We start from the raw sequence: 15,088 nt of genomic DNA, 5'->3' as shown, positions 1-15,088 counted from the left end.
GGGGAAAGAATAGTTGTTTTCAACAAATAGTGCTAGGATAACTAGAAATTCACATGTAAAAGAATGAAATTGGATACCTTTCTCACACCATACATAAAGCTAAATCAAAATAAATCACAGACCTAAATAAAAGAACTAAAATTATAAAAATTATAGAAAAACACAGGATAAATCTTGTGACCTTGGGTTAGGCAAAACCTTCTTAGAGATGACACCAAAAAGCACAAGTGACACAAAGAAATAAAGTGGATATCATGAAAATTAAAACCTTGTGCTAAAAATAATACAATAAAGTGAAAAAAGCATATTAAGGAAGAATATGTTCTTCCGTACAGATCAAAGACTTAAGTGTATAAAATAAAATAGAACCATGGAGCAACTAGAATATATTGATGGATATTTTTATAATCTTAACGTGGAATAGCCTTTATATGCTTGCAAAGAAACCAAGAAAGACAAGAGAAAAGAGGTAAACTTTACAGATATTAACATTTTTTTGTGTGCTTCTACTACTTCCTGTTTGTTTTCTCATCTCCAAAAACAAAAATATTTACTTTATGGAGTCATGGTGAGGATTTAATGAAATATGGATGGTTGTTCTTATTATGTCTCCAAATATAAAACAAAATTCTTATAAATAGAAAAAACCCACCAAAAAATGGGAAAAAGAATATAGCCAGAAATTGAAGGAATTATAATGAATCATGAGAATGTGAAAAGATGATTGGCACAACTGATAATCAAAGAAACACATCACAGTGAGAATGTTCCAGTTCTCACTGATCATGACCTATGTTGGGGAGTAGGTGGAGAAGTTGGTGCGCTTAGATTTGTTGGCGGGAGTGTAAATTGGTTCAACTTACACAGGAGTTGAACAAATTTACACTTCCCCCTTTAACACATATAACATGCCTGCCCTTATATAGCCTGACCTCCCAGAATAACCTGAACATTTATTTTTTCTTTTTTAAATTTTTTATTTCCATAGGTTTTTGGGGAACAGGTGGTCTTTGGTTACATGAATAAGTGGGGATTTGCAAGATTTTGGGTCACGCATCACCCAAGCAGTATACGCAGCACCCAATTTGTAGTCTTTTATCCCCCACCCCCTTCTTACCCCTTCCCCCTGAGTCCCCAAAGTCCATTGTATCATTCTTACGCCTTTGCATCCTCATAGCTTAGCTCCCACTTATGAGAGAGAATGTACGAGATTTGGTTTTCCATTCTTCAGTTACTTAGAATAATAGTCTCCAATCTCATCCAGGTTACTGCAAATGCCAGTAATTCATTCTTTTTTATGGCTGAGTGGTATTTGTATATATGAATATATATATATGAATATATATATATAGACACCTTCCCTCCACAACTGGGTCTTGAGAGATATATATATCTCATAGTTTCTTTATCCCCTTGTTGATTGATGGGCATTTGGGCTGGTTCCACATTTTTGCAATTGTGAATTGTGCTGCTATAAACATGTGTGCAAGTATCTTCTGCACATTTTTTAAAAATTGAAGAATATGAAGTAAACTGCCTACAACAGCATCCCCTGAAGGCTGGCTGTAGGGAGGCCTGAGCTCCTTCCTCCCTTCTGCCTCTCTAGGGCTTTCTGTACCGGGCCTTGGGCTTCACCTTGGCCACAGGCCTGGAGGCCAGCAAGGTGGAGGTCCTGCTGTTGGAGCTGCTGTACAAGACGGACTACAGCAATGACTTCGACAGCGAGGTGAGGGTGCCTGCAGTCCCGTCCTGTCCACCAGATGCCTCTGGACCCTTGGGGACACGCGTGTTCATGTGGCTGCATGCGTTTTGTGGGTGTGTGTGTGTACGTGTGTGTGCCTTGCACGTGTGAGTGTGGGATCCTCCTCTGCCCACTGGCCCCTGCCCTCACCCTGGCTGGCTGGGTCTCCCTGCAGGGTGTGATTCTGTGCTTTGGCCTGTGTGCCCGGGGCCAGGTAAAAACGGTGCTGAATGTGCTTCATGACTTCGAGGAGACGATCCAGGAGTCAGAGCAGTCCTGGCAGATGAGTGCTTGGCGGGTAAGGAAACTTCCCTCCACAGCTGGGCCTTGGGATCTCTTCGCACAGTGCTCTGGGCACTGACCCGAGGTCCTTTCTAGATCTCAGTAGGAAACTTACCTCCCACAGGGTCTCCTGTCACCACAATGGCTGAGACATTTAGTCTGAGACCTCCTGGACAGAGCTTTTGCTATTGAATCATCTTAAAAATGCAGGGTGGGCCTTTCCAGGACCCAGATACTGTCACGGAGTCCCAGCCCCTTGCTACTCATGGTGGGGTTCTCAGACTGGCAGTGGGGGCTCCCTGGGTGCTGATTGGAAATACAGAGTCCCATGCCCCATCCAGACCCACAGGATCTGAAGAAGCTGTTCAGGTAGTGCTCCATGGGTGCCTGGCACTGGGAGCTCTGCCTCAGTGAATGGATGCTGCTGGGATCGAGGGGCTCTAACCCACTGTTGCAGGGTGAGAACACTGAAGCTTGTCCATAGGCATGAGGCTGGTTCACTGGTGAAGCCAGGGTTTGGACCCAGACAGCCCATGGCCCCATCCTCTGGAGGCTGCCCCTCCCTGCCACAGGAGATGGTCTCACCAGCTGGCTGAGCTCCTAGTGGGAAACCATCTGAAACCATCACCCACGCCTCAGGCTTTGCCCTTGACTGGGAACCCTTGCCCTGGGGTCTGGTTGTTTGGATGTAGAGAATCGAGAGTGTCCCAGGGAGTGTCCCAGGCTTCTTTCCAGGTTTTCTGCAAAGAGGACCTGACACCTGGATTTCTACTCAGTCTGGCAGGGCACCGGGGCCTCTGCTCCCCATCCACAGTGGGTTTGGTGGCCTCTAACATCTCCTGCCACTCAGAGATTGTTCTGAGGATGTGAGCACCGCAAGGGCAAGGTGGAGGCTGTCAGTTCCTGCTGGATCTCCAGCCTCATGTGTGCCTGGCCCGTAGCCGGTGCCTGCTAGGTGAGGGTATGAGGTGTGCAAGCAGCCTCTCTTTAGGGGTATTCACATGAGCACCTCCACCCACAGCTGATAGGTGGTCTGGGCGTCTATGGCCCTGGTCTGTCTTGCTCACTACTGCATGCCCAGTGCCTGGTGTCTAGTAGATGCTCAGTAAAGATGCATTGAGTGAGTGAATGTTATGCATGAAAAAATGATGAACATTTCACGCACCCAGAAAACAGTCAGGTGAAGCACCGCCAGCTGACTTGACGGATCCTTTGGTTGTGTGGCCAGAGACCATCACTTGCATCTGGAGCAGCCCCTGCTGCCCTCAGTGGTTCTTTTTCTCTTTGGCCTTGTAGAAGGACCACCCCTGGAGGCGGGAGACAGTGAAAAGTGCCCTCATGGTGATGTATAGCTGTGTGGCCTCCTACTGCCACCCCCAGTTGCTCCTCAACCTCGTGGACAGCCCCATCACCGCTAAGATCATTCACCATTATGTCAGCAGCTGCCAGGTAGCCCCATCTGCCTGGGGGGATGTCGTCTGGACCAGGCTGGTGGGGAGTAGTCTTCTGCCACTCTCTGGGCACCTGCATCCCTACCCAAGGGACATCCAGGCATCCTACCTGATGCCCAGCACGTGGGAAGCCCATTGCCCAAATGTGCTGTTCTCTGTGCTTTGGTGGCATGCAGAGGGGGTGGGGGGTGAGGATAGCCCCTCTTCCAGAGTGCTGGTGGGGTCCCCAGAAGCCACAAGATGAGCCCCACCTCGTCCCAGCCTTTCCCACTCCCTCTGCCCTTGCCTCTGGCCCTCCTGACACTGACCCAGACCCTTTCATAAGGAACAAGAAGTGGGGTTACCTTCAAAGACATGCAAAGGGACTGGCTATTTTCTTGGAATGGCAAGGAGGGGGAAACACAGAGAATAAAGCAAAAATTGTTTTTATTTTTTAAAACTGTGGCAAAATACACATAACATAAAGTTTACCATCATAACCATTTTTAAGAATGCGTATAGTTCAATGGCATGAGGTACATTCACATTGTTGTGCCACTGTCACTGCCATCTGTCTCCAGAATTCTTCATTTTGCAAAACCAAAATCCTATATCCATTCAACACCAACTCTCCATTCCCTTCTCCCCCCAGCCCTGGCAACCACCTTTATTCTTTCTGTCTGTGTGGCTTTGACTAGTCCAGGTACCTCATCTAAGTGCAATCATATGATAGTTGTCCTTGTATGTCTGGCTTATTTTGTTTATCATAATGTTCTCAAGGTTCATCCCTGTAAAAGCAAGCATTTTCTCAATAACCTGTTCTGCCTCTATGGTGACACATAGGGCTCAGGGCCCCTGGTCACTGAAGGTGGCCCCTTAGCTGCTTTGCTGCCCTCAGGAGGCTTGGGAAGGTGGCATCTTCGTGGTATATTAGTTCGTTTTAATGATGCTGCTAAAGGCATACCTGAAACTGGGAACAAAAAGAGGTTTACTTGGACTTAGAGTTCCACATGACTAGGGTGGCCTCAGAATCACGGTGGGAGACAAAAGGCACTTCTTACATGGCAGCAGCAAGAGAAAAATGAGGAAGAAGCCAAAGTGGAAACCCCTGAAAAACCCATCAGATCTTGTGAGACTTATTTACTATCATGAGAAGAGCATGGGAGAGACCGGCCCCCATGATTCAATTACCTCCCCTTGGGTCCCTCCCACAATACATGGGAATTCTGGGAGATACAATTCAAGTTGAGATTTGAATGGGGACACAGCCAGACTATATCACATGTGGACACAGGTGCTGCACCTCACCTCGGATCCCCGCCATGTGCCTGTGGCCCTGCCATGTGGCAGGTGCTCCATTCATGTGGTCAAAGGACACAGTGAGGCTGCCCATGTCTCAGAGCATTCAACATTGAACGCTTTCTTCTGAGCAGAGGGAGTCCAGGAGCAGAGGCTGCATCTTGGATTCTTCTGGGGCTGCTCACAAACATTCTCTCCCTCCTTTCCCCCTTCTGGGCTCAGGACATCTGTCTCAAAATGGCCTTCATGAAGAGTGTTGTGCAGGTTACCAAGGCCATCAACAACATCAAGGACCTGGAGGACTTTCACTTTGCCCAGAAGACGACTCTTACCAGCATCATAGTGGTAAGCTGGATGAGGCACCTCCTTGGTCCTGGTCCTGGTTTTGGGGTCTAACTTCCTGTGGTGAGAGGTTTTCAAAGTTCCCGAGGGCATCTGCAGAGCTCTCTGAAGCCCTTCCCTGTCTTGGCTCTGCTTTGACCTAACTGTAGGAGTTCTGAGAATGATTTTTGTATCTGACAAAGAGTTTCACAGCCAGTCAACTGTTTGGAAACAGGGTGGCAGATTCTGGCTGTCTTGGGTCCTGCAGTGCCCAGGGCAGCTGGTTCAGGCCTGATAGACAGAGATTCCCTGGGCTGGCTTAGCTGTAGCTTCCCCGTGTCTCTGTGGGAGGGCCTTAGCGGCAGGGATCTGCTGGAAGCAGGACTTAGAGTGAAGCCCTGAAGGATGCACAGAAGGATGTAAGACAAAGAACATGTTCACTGTCCAAAGGCTGATGGAGCCTATGGGGCCACCAATGTCCTTCATCCCCAGGCCTCCGCACTCATGTCATTGCCAATGCCTTGGCCCCTCAAAGCTGCTTGGGTTGTGCTGGAAGTGGCCCTTGAGGGACATGAGATTGGGTGGAACAGAAGGCAGTGAGGAGGAAATGGGATTTATTTGGCTCTCACTGGCCAGGAGCTTTGGACCTGTACTTTCATGCTAGCCTGGAGCAGCCCTGTAAAATGAGTCTCCAGGTCCTGTTTTGCAGAGGAAGTGCTAGCCCAGGGGCACACAGCAAGTAGATGAGCAACCCGAGCTGGGAGCCCGGGACCACTTTGGGCCCTACTCCTACTCTGCTGCCTCCCCTAAGATGCCAAAAGCCAAATGGCCCTAAAAAGAACGAAAGAGATATGTGGGACGTTAGACGCTTTGGGAAGTGCCAGGTCTTTCTCGTGCTGACGCTGGTGAGTGCTGCCGCCATCATGGTCACCAAAAGCTACCACCTCCTGCTTGTGTTGGGCAGGCGGTCATTGAGGCAGAACCGACTGACAACCTGGTTTCTCCAGTGCGAGCCTTGGCGATGGAGGCCCTCTCACACCTGAGGTGAGCTGGGCCCCCACCCGCACCCCATCCCAAGGGGTGGGGAAAAGTTCAAGACCATTCCTTGGTGCTCCTTCAGGGGTTGTGCCTCCTCTTTCCTCTCCTGCCTCTGTAGCAGGGGTCTCAGTTGGTGGCTCCCCAGGGCAATGGGCCAGCCTAGAATATGGGGGTCAGCCTCAGCCACTCCTTTCTATAATTCTCAGCAGGATTTCAAGTTGGAGCAAGCCCACGTGGGTGGGCTGCTCTTCCATTGATTGGGGATATTTTGAGCAAAATAACAGTGATAACACTAAAGAGCATTGCAGGCATCCTTCAAGATGAGTCAGGCTTAGTCAATGAGTTGAAGGGCTCAGTCAACTATTTGTTGATACCATTGGTACAAAATGATCTAAAGCCCCAAGACTTGCCTTCCTGGAGATGCCAATCCACTGGTGGGGAGGGGGAAAGGGGAAGAAGTTATGGATTTATAAAATTAGTATTTAAAGAGGTTGGCTCATCTCTAAGAATACCTCCTCTATAGGGGAAGATTCATTACTTAGGCTCACAGCAGAACTATCTGATGCTTTAAGCTGCATCAAACAGGCAGATTTTAAAATAAATGTCATGAACATCAACTAAGCACAATTATGTGCTGAGTACTGAAGGGACACAGATAACATAAGACCTAGTCCAGCCTTTTAAGGACTTCAGAGATAAGACAGACACATACAAACAGACTTATAGGTCAACGCTGACTAATAGGACTGCGTTTGCAGATAAACCCCCACACACACCAACAAAAAAAAAATCTGAGAACAAAAAAAAGGGACTACTAACAAAATGCAACTCAGTTTATACAAAAGGAGCTATCAAAAGACTTGGTGCAGAGTTGGCATTTGGCTTTTGACCTGGGCTTAGGCAGAATGACTGGACTTGGGGCTTCCTAGGAGAGTGCAATACAAGACACTTCGGGGGAACAGGAGTTTAAAGTAGGATGGTGGCTCTCAACTCTGGGGGCACAATAGAACTCATGGGGAACTTTTAACAGTATGGATATCCAGGTCCCACTCCAGATCCTGGGGCTTGGACAGGGTCCCTGGGGGTCCTTAAAAAATCCTCGAGGTGTCTTTAATATGCATCAAGCTTGAGAATTATTGATGAAGGGGCTAGAAGGAGAATGAGCTAGCATGCACCAATCGCTAGCAACTACCTCTGGAGGGTTTATAAAACACAGATGGCTGCAGTCCACCCCTAGGATTTTTGATTCAGCAGGTCTTGGTTGGGGCCATAGAATTTGTGTTTCTCATAAACTCCAAGATGAAGCTGCTGCTGCCGCGGTGGTGGTGGTCCAAGCATTACATGTGAAAGCCCCTGGACAAGCACCAGTCTGGGAGGTCAGATTCCATGGTTGTAGTTGGCAAGGAGCAATGGAATGTTTCTGAGCAGATTAATAGGTTCAGAGTAGGCAACAGCAGATAGGAGAGATGGCCTTGAACCCCTGCATCTCCCCTTCAATCACAGGCGAGAGTCACTGGACACTGGTTACTGGTCAGAGCCAGGGCTCCTGGGGAGGGATGCTTGCCAGAGCCTCCAAATGGAGAAGTCGGGCTCTTCCTCTTCTAGGACATGTTTCTGTGTCCAGATTGGGCAGTGGGGCAGCAGAAGCTCAACTCCCCAGTGACTGTTCCTCTCTTGTCACTGCTTCTTTCCCCAGCAAGCTGAAGCCTTTCTACTCCACAGAAGAAAACAGTGAGCTAATGGATATCAGCATACATTCTGTAATTTCTCTCCAACTCCCAGGAGAGGACAATGAGTCCATTAAGGTAGGTCCCTCTGGGATGCTTCTTTGCTGGGTCAGGACCTGGAAGTTAACATTAACATGGGCCATGCTGAGAGTCCACCTTCCTGAACCACCCTCGAGTGTTTAGAGGCAGCAGTGTAGCGAGCTCTATCAGCAAATGTAAGGTAATGCTAGCTGTTGAAACAGATAAACCCTGAAATCTTAGTGGATTAACAACATAAAAGTTTATTTATTACCCAAGTCAAGTCAAGCCCAATTGTCAATGGGATTGGAAATAGAGCTGCTTTGTGCAATTATTCAGGAACCCAGGCTGGCGGAGACCTCCTGCCTATCCTCAGTGCATGAATCCCAAGGTCCCAATCAATGGGTATTGATACCCAGCCTAGAGAGAAGGAAGAGAAAGTCTAGGGAAGGCTTGAGAGCCATTTTGCCCTCCTTCTGTTGGCTGGAACACAGTCACATGGCTCCACCCATGCAAGGAGTCCTGGGAAATATAGTCCCTGATGGGATGGCTGTTTCCCTGAAAACACTGTGGAAAAGGAGAAGGAATCTTCTGTGGACAGGTATCCCTGCCTCAAGGGACTGGCCCTGGATGAAGAATCAGAACTGGGCCCCAGGAGTCCAGTATCCTGCTTTGTAAAGTGAATTCCTCTTAAATGGTTGTCTTGTACTTCACTAGAGAAAATGAGTGTCAAGAGCTCAGACTGAGCAGAAGTTAGTGGATGACTGCCAGACCCTTCCCTGGCATGGACTCCCTGCAGGGAGGGGGGTTGTGGGTGCCCCTCATTGCCGCCTATCTCTCTCTCCCTCTTGGCTGTAGACCCTGTATGCAAATGCCCTGAGCTCCCTGGAGCGGCTGATGGAGAGCCTCCTGCAGAGGCAGCTGGACCCCAGGGGGCTGCAGGAGATGGTGCAGGTGAGTTGCCTGGCGGCAGGCCAGAGCCAGGGATAGCCACTCCTCCCCAGCAGCTGGCCTGAGGGCCAGACTGTGGGGAACAAGGGAGTGCATGAAACATTGTTTTAGTGATTTCATTTTTATAAAATTCCAGATTTGCTAAAAATTTGCAAGGGTAGTGCAAAGATGCACTTCATGCAGATTCAGAGTTCTTAATACTTTGTCACATTTTCTTTCTCAGTTTTCTTCTGTCTCCTTCCACATACACATACACATCTTTTGAACCATGGATAGCTGCAGACATCCAAAGTAACAGTACTCTCTTATATAACAACAGTGCCATGATCAAATTCAAGACATTTAATGCTGACACAATACACGTATTAAAACTAATGGCCCATATTCAAATTTCACGAGTTGCCCCAATAATGTCCTTTAGAGCTGTTTTCTCCTTGATCCAGGATCCAGTCCAGATTAGGCACTGCATCTACCCGTCAGGTCTCTTTGTTCTCCTTTCGTCTGGAACAGCTTCACAGTCCTTCTTTGTCTTTCATAACCTTGGCACTTTTGAAGGGTACTGGATAGGTTTTTAAAAATTGGGTTGTTTGCTTTCTTTTTATGGAACTTTTTACAGGTTTTACATATTCCGGATACAACCCAACAGATACATGATTTGCAAATATTTTCTCCTAGCCTGTGGCCTTTTTATTGATTTCCCATTATCTTTTTGTTTGTTTGTTTGTTTTGAGATGGAGACTCACTCTGTTGCCCAGGCTGGAGCGCAATGGCGTGATCTCGGCTCACTGCAAGTTCCACCTCCCGGGTTCACACCATTCTCCTGCCTCAGCCTCCTGAGTAGCTGGGACTACAGGCACCCGCCACCAAGCCTGGCTAATTTTTTTGTATTTTTTAGTAGAGACGGGGTTTCACTGTGTTAGCCAGGATGGTTTCAAACTCTTGACCTCGTGATCCGCCCACCTTGGTCTCCCAAAGTGCTGGGATTACAGGCGTAAGCCACCGCGCCCAGCCAATTTCCCAATATCTTTTAATGAGCAGAAGTTTTTAGTTTCGACGAAGTCTAATTTCTTTTTTTTTCTTTTATGGATCATGCTTTTGGTGTCAAATCTAAGAAATCTTCCAAAGATTTTCTCCTATGTTTTCTTCCAGAAGGTTTGTATTTTCAGGTTTTATGATTAGGTCTATGATATATTTTGAGTTAATTTTTGTATGGTCTGAGGTACAGGTCAAAGTTTATTTTAATTTTTTGCCCATGGATAGCCAACTCTTTTAGCACACTTTGTTGAAAGGACTGCCCTTTTTCCTTTGAATTACCTATGCGCCTTTGTTGAAAATCAAGGGCTCTGTATATGTGGGTCTATTTCTGGACATTTATTTGGCTTTATCAATGTGTTTGTCTATGGTACACCAATACCACACTGTCTTGATTACTATATCATAACAAGCCTTAAAATCTGGATCAGATAGTGTAAGTCCCTAGATTTTGCTTTTTTTTTTTTTGCTGCATTTCACAGGGTTTGATACATTGTGTTTTAATTTTATTTCAGTTCAAAACATTTTAAACTTCCCTTATGATTTCTTCTTTGACCTGCAAGTTATTTAGAAATTTTCAGATATTTGGGGGTTTCCCAGAATCTTTCTGGTTTGAATTCCTAATTTAACTGCATTGTTGTCTGATGACATACTTAAATCCCATATTTTAAATCCTTTTAAATTGACTGAGATTTATTTTGTTGCCCAGATACCATCTATCTTGGTAAATATTTCGTGTGTATTTGAAAAATATTCTGCTGTTGTTAAGTGTAGTGTTTCAAAATGTCTTTTAGGCCAACTTGGTTAGTATTTTTCAGGTTTTCTATCTTCTTTTTGATTTTCTGTCTTTTTGTTCTATCAATTATTGAGAAAGAGGCACTGAAATTTCTGACTAACAGTGTGCACTTGTTTATTTCCTCTTTCGGTTCTTTCATTTTTTGCTTCATGTATTATTTAGCTATGTTATTAGGTGCATAAACATTTAGGATTATGTCTGGTTGACGAACTGACCCTTATTGTGATGACATGATCTTGTTTATCTATGGTAATGTGATTTGCTCTAAAATGAACTTTTCTATCAGAATGGCCTCTGGAGCCAGGAGTGCATGGTGGGCTGTGCTCCTGGCCCTTCATTATAGGCAGACATTTGGAGCCAGGCCAAATGCAAAAGTCAAGCACCATCCTGGTGAGAATGCTGGGGGATGCTCTTTGCCTGTCTACAGCCTCATCTCCCTTCACAATGGGGCCTGTCTAGAACCACAAGGAAACACTGAAAGTCAATCTGAGTGGGAGGGTGAGGCGGGCAAAAGCTGGCCAGGAAAGGGCTGGCCCCAAGATTTTAACACCCACTTTGGTGTTCTGGGCTCTACCCATAGCTTCTGGAAAAGTGGATCTTGTCGGAGAAAGAATGGGAGCGGGAAAAGGCCATGAACCTCCATCTCTATCTCATGCGGATCTATGTCCATAGCACTGCTGTCTGCGTGAGTCCAGGAATCCCCAACCCCCAGCCTGCTGCTCCGAAATGCACAGAAAAATTCCTATCTCTATCTGGAAGATGAGGGAACACTTATGAAATCAAGTTCTGTCCCCAGAGGGTCCCTTGGGAGAGGCTGCGATGACCTAGTACCCTGGGCTGGGCAGGGAGGGAAAGGGTGGGATTGTGGTTGGCAGAGCTCCAGGATTTGTGGGTCCTGTGGCTTCTGTAGTGGTGAGAGCCCTTTTTAAGAAAAAAGATACATACTTATGAACCCCACATTGGTTAGGAAAGTGAATATTTACTTTGAGAAAATCAAGTGCTGCTAAATCATAAATTTTGCAAAGCTTGACAAGTACCGCAACCCTTATAACGTCTAGAACGATGTAGTGTTTACTGATTGACCATCTGACGCAGCCTGATGAGACTTAATTTTCTACATTTTTTGGCTCCATGCTGTTTGACTGTCTTGTCCTCAGGATGGCTGTGGCAGGAAGACCATGGAGTCAGGGTCTGGGGTGCAGGGATAGGTATCTGGTCTTGGGAGGTGCGGGGAGAGAAGTGGGCTGGGCACGACCCTGGTCCTGGGCACCTGGATGGAGGTGGGGATGAAGGCTCAGCAAAATGAGGCAGGGGCCAAGACCAACACTCAGCAACATGTGATGCCAGAGGCTGTGTGGATGGCTTCATCTGGGCTCTCATGACATTCCCTGCAAGAGGAGGTGCCACCATCATCTCCACTGTGCAGACAGGAAACATGAGACCGAGAGGAAGAGTACCCTGCCGAGGCCGCTCAGTCAGTGAGCAGGAAGCTCTGATTTGATCCCCAGGGTTTGTTACAGGAACAACTGGGCCCAAGTTCAGAGCTGTGAACTGAGCAGAGCTGAGTCGGAGGGAGTCCTGAGCCGGGGTGCACAGTTCCAGGCTACTCAGCCTCCAGGGACCCACCTGTGGGCAGGGGAGGCTGGTGCTTGGGCAGGGTACAGGCAGTGGCACCCTCCCCTTCCCCAAATGGATGTTTTCAGAGCAGGGTTTGCCCTCTCAAGTCGCCCTTCACGCTGCCCCTGGGCAGCAACAGGTGTGCATGAGAGCACAGAGGTGTGAGCCCCGTGGTGTCCTGTCCCTCAGATCCCCCTAAAGATGGGGCAGTTTGGCACAATGGTTGGACTCATCGCCCCGTGTACCTGTGATGCCCATCAAGGAACCCGGATGGCCTCAATGAATGTCCTGTCCAGCCTGCTAGATCTTCACGGTATGAGAGGGCAGGACATGAGGACCAGCCCCTCTGGGAGGGAGAGAGGGCTGACTCCAGGAGTGTGCACTGTGGCCAGCCCTGGAGGGAAGCGTGGCCTCTGTGCAGGCAGGCATGGAAACAAACAAAGGTGACCATCAGAGGGAGCAGTGAGGGGAGAGTTCACCAACAGGCTGTGGAAGCTTCCAGAAGGAGAGGTTCATTAGCCCGGATTGACCCCGGAGGGCAAGTGCTGGGCACTGAGGGCCTGGCTGGGAGAAAGTCAGCTCCCAGACGCCAAGCATGTGACAGAGCTGGCCCGAGCTGAGTTCAAGGGAGAGCAGGCCTCTGAGCAGGGTGGAGCGGTGGTGCGGGCAGAGGCCGCCACAGGGAAGGACCAGTGAGAGCAAAGGTCAGAACTCCTGGGATGTTCATATGCTGGAGGGTGGCTCAGGCCTGCAAAGCCAGGGCAGGAGGTAGCCACGAAGTGGAGGTGGCCAGGCCCTTTGTCCCTGCTGGTCATTTCTGAAGTTGTATTCCCAACAGCAAGCCAGACCTGCTCCTTATGGGGCTCTTCCAAGGAGAAGGAGCTTGAGAAATGTAAGGGGGACATCCAGAGCACAGACGTGGAGAAGATCTTCTGTGCATCCTCCAGAATCGCCAAGGTGACAGCCGGGGAGCCTGCCTGGGCTGCCAGGCTGGTCTTGTGGCCCTTGGCCGTCTCTCAGGGAGGGGGGCCTTCCCGGGCTGGCCACACAGCCCAAGTTCTCTGGGGTCTCGGCCTCCATGGCTTTTGGCCCAACTCCTGCCCTCTGTGTTGAAAGGGCCTGCAGTATGTCAGGTCCCTACTGTGTCTCTGGCACACAGTAGGTGCTTAATCTGCCTTGCTGTCTTCTCCCTGTCTCTGTGATGTGCCACACTGGGTGCGGAAAGGGCCATGGGAATGATCTGGATGGGCCCTGCACGTGGTGTGGGCACGTGGGCAGGCTCATGGCACAGTGATGAAGTGCCTGGAGAGCCACCCAAACGGGCTGGGGACTTCAGGGGACCAGGCCCCTTCTGGCTCAGCCCAGGAGAGGAGGCCATGGCCATGGTCTGAGAGAGGATGGGAGCCTGGAGTGGGGCCATGGGGTGGGACAGAGGAGGAGGGAGTGTCAGCAGTCATGGAGTGGCAGGGGAGGGCAGGGGAGTCACCCGCTCTGCTCCTAGATGGTCTGCACGGAGTTTAACTGCGATGAGGTGGTCTCGCTCATCCAGAAGCTCTGCGAGAACACTGGGGCCATGGACCTGCAGCACGACAAGGCCTCTGTCACCTGGATAGGCTCCTTCCTCCAGATGCGGGCCAAGGAGCTGGAGGACAAGGTGGCAGAGCCGCGGCAGGGCCAGCAGAGAGTGGGGCTGGGGCTGCCTGATGTGCCCAGATGAGAGGGAAGGATGAGGGCCTCACTAGCACTCACTGAGAGTGCCTCCCCCAACCCCTGGCTGCTAAAGAGGAGGAGGAAACAGAGTTCTAAAACCAGAAAGAAGCGTGTTGAAGGTAGCCTCGTTAGTTAAGTGCACGCTGACCTGGAGGTCCAGGCTCTGCTCCCCAGAGCACACCACCTCCTGCACCGAAAGCCTGTGAAAATGAGTTTGAGGCAGAGACCAGAGGACGCACTAGAGAAGGTGCTGGGTGTTTAACCTGCCCATTGTCCAAATGGGCCAGAGTCTGTGGAGCAGAGGCATGTCATGGGGTTAGTGCAGGAGGCCATGGGGGCCTGGGCTGCCCCCTGGTGATGCCCCACCCCTACCTAGGTGGCCGAGATCCTGAGCGCCATCCTGGTGCACCTGCCGGTGGTGGACCACCCGGAGGTGCGGCGCCTTCTCATTGAAGGCATCCTGCTGCTGGCGCACCATCACCAGGAGACCATCCTCACGTCGCTCCTGAGGCAGCCCCTGCCCATGGAGAGGTGGGTGTCCTAGAGGAGGTGGCCCCGGCCTCCTGTGCCAGTTGGACCATGCCCAACTTGCCACCCTGATGTATCCCAGAAGCCTGGAGCCTCAGGCAGTACCTTGCCCCGCCCTGAAGGAGGTCGAAGCCCTCTACCTGTACCTCCTGCAGGAGGTGCCAGCCTCCGATGAGCCACTGACAGAGCCCAGGCTTGTAGAATATCACCACATGGAGCTGGAATCTGGACCCGTAGCTCCCCAGTGCCTGGGGCAGTGTCTGTGGAGTTCATTCTCTCCCAGAGCAGCTCTTTCCTTCCCTGCAAACAGAGCTCCGGCAGATCAGCTGCAGGATGTGGCTCCACGGCCTGAGCAAGCCCTGGAGAGATTCCAGGCTGTCCCGATTTCTTTCAAAATGTGTCCTAAGAGGGGAAGCAACTTGTCCCAGTCTCCAAGGGGAGAATGGCCCAACCTCCAGCCCCGGAGGCGGCCATGAGTGATGCAGAGCGACCCCGTGTTTATTGGTGTTTCTCTGCAAACAGCACAAAGCTCCTGTGTGTGCTACAGCATGACGGCACAGGCAGCTGGGCATGGTCTCCCCACACATGGGGAGTCTGT

At 49.6% G+C, this 15,088-nt stretch overlaps 1 protein-coding gene across 1 annotated transcript in view; it reads left to right on the top strand.

Moving 5' to 3' along the window:
- Window positions 1-15,088, top strand: part of MROH2A (maestro heat like repeat family member 2A) — a 59,613-nt gene that overhangs the window by 31,772 nt on the left and 12,753 nt on the right. The window contains exons 20-31 of the mRNA XM_050750489.1: window positions 1,607-1,726; window positions 1,917-2,039; window positions 3,320-3,472; window positions 4,975-5,097; window positions 6,038-6,117; window positions 7,808-7,916; window positions 8,715-8,810; window positions 11,216-11,320; window positions 12,442-12,565; window positions 13,091-13,209; window positions 13,754-13,906; window positions 14,339-14,493. Of these exons, the coding sequence (XP_050606446.1) occupies window positions 1,607-1,726; window positions 1,917-2,039; window positions 3,320-3,472; window positions 4,975-5,097; window positions 6,038-6,117; window positions 7,808-7,916; window positions 8,715-8,810; window positions 11,216-11,320; window positions 12,442-12,565; window positions 13,091-13,209; window positions 13,754-13,906; window positions 14,339-14,493 (1,460 nt within the window). The remainder of the gene's footprint in view (window positions 1-1,606; window positions 1,727-1,916; window positions 2,040-3,319; window positions 3,473-4,974; window positions 5,098-6,037; window positions 6,118-7,807; window positions 7,917-8,714; window positions 8,811-11,215; window positions 11,321-12,441; window positions 12,566-13,090; window positions 13,210-13,753; window positions 13,907-14,338; window positions 14,494-15,088) is intronic.

This window comes from Macaca thibetana, chromosome 12 (genome assembly GCF_024542745.1).
Source record: "Macaca thibetana thibetana isolate TM-01 chromosome 12, ASM2454274v1, whole genome shotgun sequence".
Lineage (NCBI taxonomy): Eukaryota > Metazoa > Chordata > Mammalia > Primates > Cercopithecidae > Macaca > Macaca thibetana.
Note: the sequence above shows the minus strand (reverse complement) of the source record. Positions and strands in the feature narration are given on the sequence as shown.